At 42.7% G+C, this 14,943-nt stretch overlaps 1 protein-coding gene across 2 annotated transcripts in view; it reads right to left on the bottom strand.

Annotated features, from left to right (window-relative positions):
* Positions 1–7,785: 7,785 nt before the first annotated feature.
* The window catches only part of MNT (MAX network transcriptional repressor), a 147,211-nt gene continuing 140,053 nt past the window's right edge, over positions 7,786–14,943 (bottom strand). For both annotated transcript variants that reach the window (XM_063956032.1, XM_063956033.1), the window contains one exon: positions 7,786–9,484. In XM_063956032.1, the coding sequence (XP_063812102.1) occupies positions 8,772–9,484 (713 nt within the window). In that variant the 3' untranslated portion in view covers positions 7,786–8,771. The remainder of the gene's footprint in view (positions 9,485–14,943) is intronic.

The raw sequence follows: 14,943 nt of genomic DNA, 5'->3' as shown, positions 1-14,943 counted from the left end.
GCCGCCGGGCTAGGATGGAATACAGCCGTGCAGTGCTGACAGGCGGCTGTGATGTCCGGACGGCTGGATGTTACCTTTTGTGGCACAGTGTGGAAAAGCTCTCAACGGAGACGGCTGACCAATACGCCCACGGGCAGCTCCGATTGAGCCTCCCTGCAGTCATCTGGCGTGAAATGGAGGTGATGGTGGAGCCACAATGTGCTATGCTGGCTGTATGCTTGAAGCCAGCTGAGTTGTAATCAGCGGTGATGTTAATGCGCTTGCCGCACAGGGCTCCAATTCAACCACCGGCGTGAGCAGAAGGAAAGTCGGCACCTTGGCGTCAGCTGGTTGGCAAAAAGCTGTGATGACAGCGGTCGTGATGGGAGTAATCTCCTGCAGAGGCTCCGACTGAGCGTTACTTCAGATGAAGCAGGAGTATTTGCAAAGAATTGTTATTACATTCAAAACGACACCTCCGGGGTCACGTTTTAGAATAATATTAATTCATACTTAGTAAAAAGAAAATTCCTTAATCTTAACTTATTTTGATATAGGGATAATGTATTTTACAGATTTAATGCTATGTTGAATTGTTATAATTATACTACCGGGAGATTTGTTGTTTCAATTACAATTTTTTATAAAAATATATAAAAAAATAAATGTTTTTTACATTTGATTGTTGAGCACAACTTCGTATTTGTTCTACAAAGGGAGAGATCACAGCTTTGCAGAAGTGATGCATGGTAAATGGGCGGACATTTATGGCCAAAAATTGTGCTAAGAAGCCCGGCCCCGCCAATATAGTCAATGTTGGGTTGCCTGCACAGTCTATTTTTCCTTGCGATGCCGATCCCACGGGACCACACATTGGCATCGCAAGGACTATACACACGGTGCGATATGCACTATATTTTCTTACGATTTTGACTATATAGTCAAAATCAAAAGAAATATCGGACCGTGTCTGAACATCTTAAGTTTCAGAAAGACTCTGCATAAAGGCCCATTGTGACCTCTTCTTTGTGACGCCTACACTGCCTTCTGCCTGGTCCGACCCATATTTACTTACCAGACTGACCTCTTGCAAGAGTTTTGCACTTGGCCTCTAATATTTTCCTATTGTTTGCTGCATATTCCCAACTTTCACCTATTGCATTAACCTCATCAGTAAATTTTCTCTTTACTGCATCCATGGGCCCATATTCCGAGTTGATCGCTCGCTAGCTGCTTTTAGCAGCAATGCAAACGCTAAGCCGCCGCCCTCTGGGAGTGTATCTTAGCAGAAGTGCGACCGAAAGGTTCGCAGAACTGCTCCAAAATATTTTCATGCAGTTTCTGAGTAGCTGCAGACCTACTCCTACCTTGCGATCACTTCAGACTATTTAGTTCCTGTTTTGACGTCACAAACACGCCCTGCGTTCGGCCAGGCACTCAGTTTCCCCAGGCACGCCTGCGTTTTCATCTGACACGCCTGCGTTTTTAGCACACTCCCGGAAAACGGTCAGTTACCTCCCAGAAACACCCCATTCATGTCAATCACTCACCGATCAGCAGAGCGACTGAAAAGAGTCGCTCGACCTTGTGTGAAACTGCAGTTTTTGTGAAAATACGCATGCACAGAAATGCTGATTTTTAGCCTAATCGCTGCGCTGCGAACAACGGCAGCTAGCGATCAGCTCAGAATGAGGGCCATGAACGGATAAATCTGTCTCTGTAACACTGAGATACCCCATAGGCAAAACCTGCATCCAAAAATTCACTCAGCTTCCAAGAACTCTTCATTATTTTGTGTGGATGGTGTGAAATTTCAAGTCATCATCGTTTTTCAATACCAGAACGCCATCTCTTTCCATTCGGTCATAGGAAAGGACATGGCCTGCATTTACCTGCACCAGCATTTCTGCTAAGCCTGTATTCTAACCTCCGCACTACACTGTCTTGTTTGCCACGTGGTTCACCATCTTGCATTTAGCTACTACTCTGTTTTTTCCATTGCGTGTAGCATAATGCCAACTTCCACCTGTTACCATATCAGTGACTTGCTCAATACAGTCACAGTACAGTAGATTACCGGTTATCTTTGGGGGATGCAACTCATATTATTGGACTGATAGTCTCTATACTGTTGCTTAACATCCCTGCATTTGAGCATTGTCTACTGAGCCCATTGGTGCTACATCCTGTGGTTCTCCAGTACTACCCTGGTATTGTACCTACAGGTCAGTCCTTGTCTATATTAGTGTATCTCATGTGAAACTGAATCTAATAAATCACAACTTCAAGGATTAGGTCCTGGAGACAACCAAGTACCTGAGGACACATGGCTTGGTATGGGAACAAGGTCGCTATGGGTGAAAATCCTGTGAAGACCAGTTCATTTATTTTGTGCATTAATTTTATAACATCTCCACAGTACCTAGACAACATATTCACATATGTTGTAGCCTGAATTTACAATATTTGGAATATCTATTTCAGCTCATCCATACTTTGTGAATTTTGCATGAGTAAGATGGCACATATGTTACTGAGAAACATTTGGCGTAGCCAAACATGATCAAATGCTAATAAATGATTATGGAAAGATTTTTAAAAAAATGCTAAATGCTATACAGTAATAAAGTCAAAATAAATGCAAATTGAGTTAAATAAATAAAGTGTTCATTATTTTTGTATGCATAATAATCTCTTTGAACAGACAGTGGAAAATTAAACATTTGTAAAATCACAGCAGTGATTCACCAACCCCTTCCCTCCAAAAAGTCCTTTAGATCTCTCTAATTTATTAACAGTATTATTTCATGAACATCATAACAAAAAAAAAACAAAAAAAAACCACATTGATTGTAACAATGAAGGACAGGAATGTTTAACAAAATATATTTAGACCTATTAATAAATACCAATAGTTTTACACCTGTTTACACAGACATATGTAAATGGAAAATATAGCTGTATACCTGATATTGATAATAAAAGCTTTGAGTTTTTTCTTCCTTCATAGTGACTAAATAATCTCAAACTAGAGTGTAACGGTATAATTACTGGCAATTAATGATTTATTCAGTTGTATTGTGTATTGCGTAAAGGTTTCCTGTGGTTACAAAGTTTGAGTTCTGAAGTTAACAGGTAATTATCAACATGTAATGAAATAGCTTTTCCAACTAGTCTACAAAAATGGAAAAAGAACAATTGTGAAGACACTAACTGAATGTGGGTGTATACTATATTTATCCACAGTAAGAAATCAGACTGTAGAATACAGTAGGCTTTGCATAGATGAATTTATAACATGTAAGGTATATAGATCATAAAATAAATCTGGACACATATGAAACGGGATGTAGTAATGATCCCAGTGGTCTACATAACGAGGCCGGGATCCCGGAAGGGGGCCCAGGACTATTCACACTCGTGGGTGTACACGACACCCATAAAGTGGGAATAGAACCTGTGGCAAGCGCAACGAGCTACCGTACCCACAGCGTGGCAAGTGCAGTAAGCCCACAAGGGGCTTCATCGGGCTCGCCCCCCTGTCAACATTCTGGCGGCCGGGATCCCCTATTAAGGGGTATATTCAATTGCAGTCGAAAACTGCCGTCTGTCGAAAAGACGGCAGTTTTCGACTTTTTAAGGTCGAATACTGATTCGACCTATTCAGAGCTTTTCGACAAGTCGAGGCATTCGACTTGTCGAAAAGCACGTGGATCGGCGGAATAGCTGCCAATCCACGTGTTGATGTCGAAAACGGGGGCCAAATCAGACAGGTTTTGGCCCCCTTTTCGACTATCTCAATCCGACATCAAAATGATGTCGGAATGAGATGGACCCGGAGGAGGCGAGTGGGGAGGGGAGCCGCAGGGAGACATGCGGCGGGCACACAGGAGATCAGCGCTACGATCAGCGCTGCAGCTGGATGTCACTCACCTGCCCGACCTCACGGCAGCTTCCACCCGGCTCCAGCACGGTGTTGAAGCCGGGTGGAAGCTGCCGTGAGGTCGGGCGGCTGAGTGACATCCTGCTGCAGCGCTACGGTAGCACTGATGTCTCCTGTATGCCCGCCGGCTGTCCCCCCGCGGCTCGCCCCCCCTTCTCCTCCTCTGCGTCCCATCTTAATTCGACTTGAAAAAGTCGAATTAAGATGGGGATTGAATGGGGGTTATCTGATCCATTCTGACAAATACATGTCGGAGTGGATCCGACTTTAATCGACTATACCCCCGAATGTGTTGCATGTGTTCATTGCAATAATACAGCATGCATGCTGCCAGGGTTATACCTCGATGTCCCGGGGAGGTCGGCAGCTCTGAAATGTGTGCATGTGAAGGATTGTGATCACATACATATGCACAAATGAACAAGGAGGCTTCTAGGGACTGCAGCCCCTAGAAGCCAGATAGGGCTGCCGTTATAGCAGGGCAGTGGCTTCCCATTGGAAGTGCTCTCTGCTAATTGCAGGCTGGACTGGCAGTCCCAGGGGGAGAAAACACCTTCTCTGGGGACTGCCTGTCTGGCTGTAATTAGCAGGGAGAGATTCCAATAGGAAACCACTACCCTGCTATAACTGCAGTCCTATCTGGCTTCTAGGGGCTGCATGCTGTCCTAGAAGCCTTCTTGCTTATAAACCCTCTGTCCCCCTTCTAAAACTCACTGGAGCATAGTATATATTTTTTCCTGACAGTTATACATTACCATATTCCATTGAATATAGAGCAGAGAGAGTATGTATCACCCTGTTATCCTTCTGCAATTAGTTATTACAAAGCAGACAGTGATCAGAGTGCTGGGAAAGGTAGACATAATGATTGTAGGGGGTCAGACTTGGTTGTCACCTCTGCGTATGGGGGAAACAGCCCTGCATGCTGTATGTACATTTCATATGCGTGGGTCTTTATTTACATGACTGATCTGGCCACCCTGGTAACACAAGAACAGGAGATCACTGAAAGTGAGAACATTTACCTGTAAATTAGAAAATGCTATGCCCACAATGGTACTTGATTCAGACACACAGGCAGTTTTCACACTCTTACAAGCATAAATTAAAGGGCAAAAACAAAAATTCATTAATGTAGATATGGACATAGTTGCGCAGCAGAATTTTGAGAAGCACGAATTAGAACAATTTCATTTCCTACTATATAAATTGTAGGCAGTTATATCACTATGGGCGATATATTTTTTGCTTTTAATTAGCTCCAGCTAAATTCAAATAACCTTTGTTGACAAACTATTATGCACGAGGTAAAGGAACAGCAGATTGATCATTTCTGCTATGTATTGCTTTCTAAAAAAACATCACTCAAAAGTATCTTGTGACACTTTCTCGCACTGTGTATAAAATATGAATGCCCGTCCATAATGAACCCAAGTTTTGAATCGTCTTAACATCCCCAAGCTCCTTAAAAAAAAACCAAAAAAAAAAAACAACCTTTATTCCATTAACAAATTCTTATTATACTGTATTAAAGACCTAAGCACGATTCAGCCCTGAGATCTCTCTTTCAATGGGGTAAATTAAATTCCAGACATCAGTGTGATGTGGCATTCTGGAATGTCTCACCATGTTCTGCCAGCTTTCACTCTGATCCCACAGATTTCATTCCTTGCTTGCCCCATATTATCTCACCCATGCCTTTTAATTTTATCTATTGCTGGGCATACATTTCAGACCGACATTTTATCTGCCAGCCTGTAACCCTGCCGATATTCTAGGCATACACTGCGAGATCTCTCACATAGTATTGGCCCCAATATAACTGCTTGGTCCCCGGGGAGGAGACATTTCTCCATTCCTTCCCATGTGAAGGAACAGGGGAAATGTCTGTCGTCGGGGGCAGTAGGGCATACACTGCATGATTCGGCAGACCTTGAAATGAGAAAATATTGCATCGGACGGACATGTTGGATGATCCTGCATGCCAGACCGCTATTTTCAGATCAATTACCCTCATAGATGCTACAATTATGTGGGCAATCCACCAGATAATTGTAGCGTGTATGCCCAAGCTTAAGTGTTATCCAGTATGGAGTAGTGAGAGAAACCTGTGGAACTTGTATTCAGAATTTACATAGCTGGAGTAAATATATTGATAGAACATGGCAATCTCATGTATCTTGAGATACATAAAGCCCAATAAACGGGACAATACTCGTCTCCAGACCTAGACTGATCAGGCTGGAACCAACTGAACTCAAAGCCACTATGAGATGGTAGGTGAAAATGAAACAGAAGGACAGCTATCCACCAGTAACGCACAACGCTTTTTTTTTTTTTCCAGCTGTTTAATGCCTTTTTGGGTCTTTTTACAGGCATCAAGGTGCTGAAATTGAAAAAAAAAAAAAAATTACAGTATTGCTTTTCTTTTTTTAGAGGATCATTTTTGAGCATTTAGGATTCTGTGACTTTTTAAAAGGCAGGGAAAATATATGTTGCAAGGCCATTAAACTTAAAATGCAAGTTTTTTTTATATATATATATAAAAAGGAGCTATAAGCAACATTCCAGGATACAAGCCTAAAACGGCCGACAAGAGAACAACAGCCTGCACAGACATTACATGTGCGCAAACAATGTCAAACATTTGAACTCTAGCTATGATATGGGACTATATATTTGTTATTACAATGTCTTTTAGATATTTGACCAAGTAATGGATTTTTAAGTTTAGTGGCCTCAGGGAGTTATGTTGGATTATGCCCAAAATAATAATGCACCGTAAAAAAAATGGGATTACCTAAAAAAAAACAAAAAAAAAAAACTTATATAAATATAGATATTATTTATGAAGTCAAATTATCTGCATTTGGTATAATAAACGCAAGGAACACATTTCTCACATTTAACACAATTCTGATAAAATGATTTGCAGTGCACTGTAATACACTCTCATGCCTTGACACAAAGCCTCAAATGAATTGTATTTTTACAACATTTCAAGAGAATAATGTCTTTATGTACATAGTTTAATATTCTAACAACTCAAAATGGGCCGCGTAATGCACATTTGAACCCAAATGAGGTTTATATAAAATCTGGAGATAAAATTATTAACATGAGTTTAAAACCAGTTTAGTTGTCAATGAAAATAATACAAATAAATAAGTTAAAACAGAAAGTAATGGCACAAACTCCATGATAAAAAGGTCTTCCACATTAAGAGAGGAACTTTCAGTGCTTGTAGTTTACAATTGATTAAAGTTGTTTTCGTATCAGGCGATGCTAAATAGAATTTCAGTCTCTCTCTCTGTATTATTTTACCAAATTATTCTTGTCGCAGTAGTAGAACTACGGTCTGGATTTCTTTGGGTGACTATGCTATACCTCATTTAGTACATTACTCAACAATCTAAAAAAAAAAAATGGTAACAAATTGGTAAGTGATGACGTATGGGGCACGGAAGCGAAGCTTGTAATCTATTAGGCTGTCTTTTGACACAATGAATGGGAAGTAGCAATAACCTTGAAAAGCAGGTGTGTGAGAGAGATGGGACGCATGTGGTAGAATACTGCTTACAAAACATCAACCAAAGTACATTAATTTAGGTTAGATGTTAAACATCTATGGGAAATCTAGGCATAAGATTTGGTAATGTCTGGAAACTTAAAAAAAAAAAAAAAAAAATTAAAAGTTTAGTAAATCTCTAGTATTTTGTTCTAGCATTGTTTTGTACTGTTATACGGGTTATTGTTAGAACTGAAGCACTTAACAGTAATTTACTGGGTTTGTAAACTACACTTGAGAGAATAAATTCTGCCTTTCAGACAAGATAACAAGAAATAATACACAGGATTTATAATTCTTGCTGCGGATAAGTTTGTTATTAAATCACATATCAAAGAAAGGCAATCTTGGGAACATGTAATTATCAGCGGGGCCATATAGTCAGGTCTTTAGGATATTATGTAATAGAACTAAGGCACCAATATATTAAAAATGTAAGTAACCAGTGCTTAAAAACACCAAATCATGGGGTGGGGGCATTTAAAAAAAATAAATAAAAAAAAGTATAAAGTGAGGTATTGCTCATAGAAACCAGATTCGGACTTGTATTACAGCTTATAAAATGGACATCATGTCTGGTTGCTATGGGCAACACCAGCTGCAGTTACCTATAGAACAGTTATACATAAATGTCCTGGGTCTCCCCGCTGCTGTAATAGTGCATGTCCGCGTGTCACCTCAGCAGTGGCAGAGAGATTACCTTGCCGAGCGTTGTTACATCTTTGCCTATGCGGTTAAAAAAGGAAAGTGGGGATTGGTTTTCTTTTGTTAGTGCGTACATTCTGCAGTTGTCACCTCAATGGAGGTATAAACCGACATCATGGTCACTTTGCCAACTTAATTTCTTATATTAGAAAGAGAACATTGATTTGTATGTTACAAAGATACACATTTAAAAAGACAAAACAAAACAGAAAACTGAATAAAAATAAAAATGTCAATGGAGTAGCATTTAGGAATTAAAAGTCCTATTTTGTATTCATTGATTACTGGTATAAGGGAAACAAAATGAAAAAGTCGCTATGAGTGGCTGCCACGTAGACAATGAGAATGGTAAAATTCCAGGGCCCTTTGAGAGTTTCAATAGACAGGCCTATACAATGAAGACGGATGCCTGTTCCAAAGCCAATCACAATGCGGATCTTGTTAAGAAGGGTCTGCGTAGCTCGTCCATGGAACATGACTTGAAAGGAATGTATGTAGTTTCAGCTGTCCGGTGGATAACTTAATTTATTTAATTCATTCTTAATTTTTTTAATTTGTTTTTTAGTAGTTGAGTGTTTAAGCTAACTTCAAAGTGCTGACAGGGAACGATGGCATTGTTACCATAGTCACCGGGTTCAGGACTGTTTGACCAACTAATTGGGAATGATGAACCACCTGGGCTCCTACGGTTGGCTTTGCCATGACGGCAGGCTGGCCCAGGTTTGTGGTTCCATTTACTTGTGGGTGGGAAATGGTGTGAGCAATGTGGCTCATCATGGGCTGACTTACTGCAACAGACTGGGGGTAAATGGGTAACTGCTGGCCGAGATGGGTCATATGATTAATGGCAGCTGGGTGCACAGTGATGTGGCCAATTGGCTGAGCAGCAGTGGTTAGTTGAACAGGGCTTGACGTGGAAGGTGCAATATGAGCAATGTGCTTGGTCTGAGGCCCTGGGATGACATGATTTAAAGTCTGGATGACGGACGCATGAGTGGTGGCCGTATGGGCTATCACTGTTGACTGCACCGTGGAAGCAGCCACAATATGAGTCTGTGCTGGCACCATGGCCTGAGGTGGGACCAGTGCTTGGTTGGAGAGAGGCTGTACGTGGGGAGCGGGGACTTGTTTCTGTTGAATGGAGATGTGCGGAGGCAAAACAGTGGAATGGTGATTCAGGGAAGCTGCGTTGGACGGTACCATCTTCAGGAGCTCCGGCTGCTGCCGTTTCGGTAATGGATTTACAGGTCTGTCATCATCCATGTCCTCATCTATGTTGTCTTCACCCTCTGAGGGACAAAACAAGAAAATAGGATTAAAATGGCAATAAAAAGGTACAGATTTTTCACAAATGGGAAATTTGGCAGCCACTCACTGCCTAGAACCAACAAACATATCAAACCTTCCATAAATCAGTCATGCAAGTTTTTGGATGACTGATTTTTTTTTAGTTCTATTTTTCAGTTAAGCATAATTTATGGAACTCTACATAATACATGTTATTATATTGACACAATTAACACACAGGCGAAGGATCCTTCAATTCCAATGCTTTGGAGGTGTGTCTGCTACACTGGGAATATTCTTTCTACTTTTTCTACTAGTCTACCCAATCAAACGTCCCCAACCCCTTCCCCCAGATACACAGGGCTTTCCTTTGGTGACATATTAGAAAAAATACATTTCTAATTATTTTAATGGGCTTCATACAGAATACATATACAAAATAAAACATTTACAGTCTGTCCATCTTTAAGATTAGATTTCTTTTGGCAACATATTAGAATAAATATATTTCTATTTTAATAGGTTTCACATTCAAAATATGTACAAAAATAAATCTACAATTTTTCCGTATTTACCATCATTCTTCCGAAAGCTAATGTTATGCTACTGGCACAATCCCATAAGTGAACCCAAAATGTAATTGCTTAGTTCTGAGTAGATAAACCATTTACTTTGTAAAAGACCGGAGTCAATTACAGGCACAAGAAGGTATACATTTTTTTTTCTAACGTATTGCAAAGGTACATGGAGTTTAAAGTATCCATGTGTATAAAATTTCTAGGTTGAGTAGAAGTTGGGATATGAACTAGAAATAGGACTGTCACCATTTACAAAACTACTCTGTGTTCAAGTAATTGGTATACTACAAACAGTTCATATAATCGCAGGCAGGAAACTAGCTCCTGGGACAAACAGAATGCAACCTTCTTCTCCCCTACATAAATCGGGATGTGGTCAGAAAGGGCGGAATAAAAACTGGAGTTGATTGTGCCTTTTTCTGTCGCAAGGGATGAGTGCCAATTTTGTGGGGCCGTGAAAGGACAGATATATATATATATATATATATTTTTTTTTTTTTTATGGTGATGGTGACCTGTCAAGGTGAGTCTTTCTCACGTTCCCTATGCCTCTACGCAACAACAGATTATGTGTAATATTAATCTAATGCTAGTAGAGAACCCATGATCTATTAAAGCAGAACTACAGAGGAACGCTTGATTAATAAAATCTGAGCTCCTGGTTATATAAAACAGGTTAATAAAGTACAACTGTGCAGTAACCCTTAGAAACCAAGCATCAATCACACCTCAGTGCAAGTTAGAGAATGACAGAAAATATCTTCCCTACTAAGATTACAATACATTTGCATTTTGGGCCTAATTCAGATTGTTGACATACAAATCTGATGGTGGGTGCACTGCACATGCACAGGAACCGCTCTCCACATGTGCAGAATGGGCCCTATGTGATCACTGACAAATGTCCCTTAGCTGCAGCATGATTTACACTGCCTGCAAAACTTATCACCCCCGCTCTGTAGGTGTGCAGAGTCCAGGATCCGCGTCACCAGACACAGGCTTCCTGGACATGGCAGAGGATTTCCGCTGGCCAGTCTAAGTAAGCGACGATGGCCGCGATGGTGATCCGATGATGCGTCTTTGGGCACAACACTCAGAATGCAGATGCTGGCAGAGGCCTTTTTTTCCATACACATTTCTCCTGCAGCATCGCTATATTGGTTCTACAGATGTCCAATACCGTACATATCCGAATCAGGTCCTTCACAGATAATCCCATATGAATTGTATTAATTTAACAAAAAGGAAACACAAGTCTTGTGCATATGCTTCGTTGGAAATAAAGTGCTCTTCAATGCCTCCATTAGTATGGTCTTCCCTTAAAATACCACTTTTTTTTTTAAACAGCAATATTAGCTGCAATATTAGGAAAAGACTGTAGGGGTCAGCAGCTGAAGGCATAAAACAGACGCAGTGACTAGATAAATAAACACAGTCACATCTAAGTGTAGCATGTAAGATTTTATGTAGCTCTTTATACAGCAATATTAAGGTCAAGTAATGATATAATGCTCTATAGGGGTCATTCCGAGATGACCGTAGCTGTGCTAAATTTAGCACAGCTACGATCATTCACACGGACATGCGGGGGGACGCCCAGCACAGGGCTATCCCGCCTCGCATGTCAGTGCCGCCCCCCCCGGCAGAAGTGCAAAGGCATCGCACAGCGGCGATGCCTTTGCACCTCAAGAGTAGCTCCCGACCAGCGCAGCATTAGCGTGCTGGCCGGGAGCTACTCATCGCTCCCCGGCCCGCAGCGGCTGCATATGACGTCATGCAGCCGCTTCAGCCCGCCCCCCGTTCGGTCCGGCCACGCCTGCGAAACGGCGGCCAAACACCGCCGTTCCGCTCCCCCCCCAGCGACCATCTCTGCCTGTCAATCAGAGGCGATCGTAGCCTTCTGGCATGCGCCGCTGCATGTGCAGTTCTGACCCGATCGCACTGCTGTGATAAACTGCAACTGGATCAGAGTGACCCCCTATATACACAAACCAAATGTGCAGCAGACCTATAGGAGGTCAATTATTAGGACGAAGGGTAGGTACAAACTAGAACGATCTTGGCGCTATATGTCGTTTCTGGCCAAATGAGGACGACACATCGTCCAAATCGTTTAGTGTATACACGCAATTGTGCACTCCCGCGGGTCAAATGCAACATCTTATGGTTGGCCGTGCTGCACAATCAAGCAGAAGCTAGAGTGTCTGATGCCATGCTGCCGAATGCATCAGGCAAGTGTATACGCACATACGATGCAGGGTCCTATCGCCTGTCGGATTGGCCGGGAACACATCGCTCTGATGTGTACCCAGTCTTCGATGCACAACTGGCAAGATGCACGAGAAGGTCTTACACATGCACGAGAAGTTGTGCTCAATCTGGCTGCATTTTAGTACTTAAACTGGTTCAACAATATTTGTTCTAAAATTCAAAAAGCTGCCTGAATTTCAGAGCCATTTAATAGAAACATTGACAAAGTCGAAAAAGGACAAGCAGCCTGTAGCAACCAATCAACATCAAACTATCGATTACATAGTACAAGCTATAAGATGACAGGTAGAACTGGTTGCTATAGGCAAATTCGGTTGTCCTCTTTAAAAGGTTTGATACATCTCCCTCAGTTGGTTCGCACATGTTCGTTTTTTTTTATTTTTTAGATTTTGCCTTTTTTTTGATTGTGACCCTTGAACCCAACATGCACAGTTTAATTTAATTAAAAAAAAAAATAAGATTTTACTCACCGGTAAATCTATTTCTCGTAGTCCGTAAAGGATGCTGGGGACTCCGTAAGGACCATGGGGAATAGACGGCTCCGCAGGAGACAGGGCACATCTAAAGAAAGATTTAGGACTATCTGGTGTGCACTGGCTCCTCCCCCTATGACCCTCCTCCAAGCCTCAGTTAGGAACTGTGCCCGGAAGAGCTGACACAATAAGGAAGGATTTTGAATCCCGGGTAAGACTCATACCAGCCGCACCAATCACACTATATAACACGTGATAGGAACCCCGGTTAACAGTATGATAACAATTGGAGCCTCTGAAGAGATGGCTCACAACAAAGCCCGATTTTTGTAACAATAACTATGTACAAGTATTGCAGACAATCCGCACTTGGGATGGGCGCCCAGCATCCACTACGGACTACGAGAAATAGATTTACCGGTGAGTAAAATCTTATTTTCTCTGACGTCCTAGTGGATGCTGGGGACTCCGTAAGGACCATGGGGATTATACCAAAGCTCCCAAACGGGCGGGAGAGTGCGGATGACTCTGCAGCACCGAATGAGAGAACTCCAGGTCCTCCTCAGCCAGGGAATCAATTTGTAGAATTTAGCAAACGTGTTTGCCCCTGACCAAGTAGCTGCTCGGCAAAGTTGTAAAGCCGAGACCCCTCGGGCAGCCGCCCAAGATGAGCCCACCTTCCTTGTGGAATGGGCTTTTATTGATTTAGACTGCGGTAATCCTACCGCAGAATGCGCCAGCTGAATAGTGCTATAAATCCAGCGCGCAATAGACTGCTTAGAAGCAGGAGCACCCAGCTTGTTGGGTGCATACAAGATAAACAGCGAGTCAGTTTTTCTGACTCCAGCCGTCCTGGAAACATAAATTTTCAGGGCCCTGACTACGTCCAGCAACTTGGAATCCTCCAAGTCCCTAGTAGCCGCAGGCACCACAATAGGTTGGTTCAAGTGAAAAGCTGAGACCACCTTCGGGAGAAACTGAGGACGAGTCCTCAATTCTGCCCTATCCATCTTATGACCACTTTCCACGTGAGATATTTTAATTCCACAGTCTTAAGTGGTTCGAACCAATGTGATTTCAGGAATGCCAAAACCACATTGAGATCCCAAGGTGCCACTGGGGGCACAAAAGGAGGTTGAATATGCAGAACTCCTTTGACAAAAGTCTGAACTTCAGGCAGTGAAGCCAGTTCTTTCTGGAAGAAAATCGACAGAGCCGAAATCTGGACCTTGATGGACCCCAATTTGAGTCTCAACGTCACCCGTGCTTGCAGGAAGTGCAGGAATCGACCCAGTTGAAATTCCTCCTTCGGGGCCTTCATGGCCTCACACCAAGCAACATACTTCCGCCAAATGCGGTAATAATGTCTTGCGGTGACATCCTTCCTGGCTTTGATCAGGGTAGGGATGACTTCCTCCGGAATGCCCCTTTCCTTTAGGATCCGGTGTTCAACCGCCATGCCGTCAAACGCAGCCGCGGTAAGACTTGGAACAGACAGGGTCCCTGCTGCAGCAGGTCTTGTCTGAGCGGCAGAGGCCAAGGGTCCTCTGCCCGCATCTCTTGAAGTTCCGGGTACCAAGCTCTTCTTGGCCAATCCGGAACCACGAGTATGGTTTTCACTCCTCGCATTCTTATTATTCTCAGTACCCTGGGTATGAGAGGTAGAGGAGGAAACACAAACCGACTGGTACACCCACGGTGTCACTAGAGTGTCCACAGCGATCGCCTGAGGGTCCCTTGACCTGGCGCAATATCTTTTAAACTTTTTGTTGAGGCGGGACGCCATCATGTCCACCCGTGGTCATTCCCAACGGTTTACCAGCATTTGGAAAACTTCTGGAAGAAGTCCCCATTCTCCCGGGTATAGGTCGCCCATCGGAGAATCCTTGTGGCTTCTGCCATCGCCATCCTGCTTCTTGTGCCGCCCTGTCTGATTACATGGGCGACCGCCGTGATGTTGTCTGATTGGATCAGTACCGGCTGGTTCTGAAGCAGGGGCCTTGCTTGGCTTAGGGCATTGTAAATGGCCCTTAGCTCCAGAATAATTATGTGAAGCGAAATCTCCTTGGAAATTTCTTCCCTGTGTGACTGCACTCCAGCCCCGAAGGCTGGCCTCCGTGGTCACCAGGACCCAGTTCT

Source organism: Pseudophryne corroboree, chromosome 2 (assembly GCF_028390025.1).
Source record: "Pseudophryne corroboree isolate aPseCor3 chromosome 2, aPseCor3.hap2, whole genome shotgun sequence".
NCBI classification, from domain to species: Eukaryota; Metazoa; Chordata; class Amphibia; order Anura; family Myobatrachidae; genus Pseudophryne; species Pseudophryne corroboree.
This window is presented reverse-complemented; position numbering and strand designations above follow the sequence as displayed.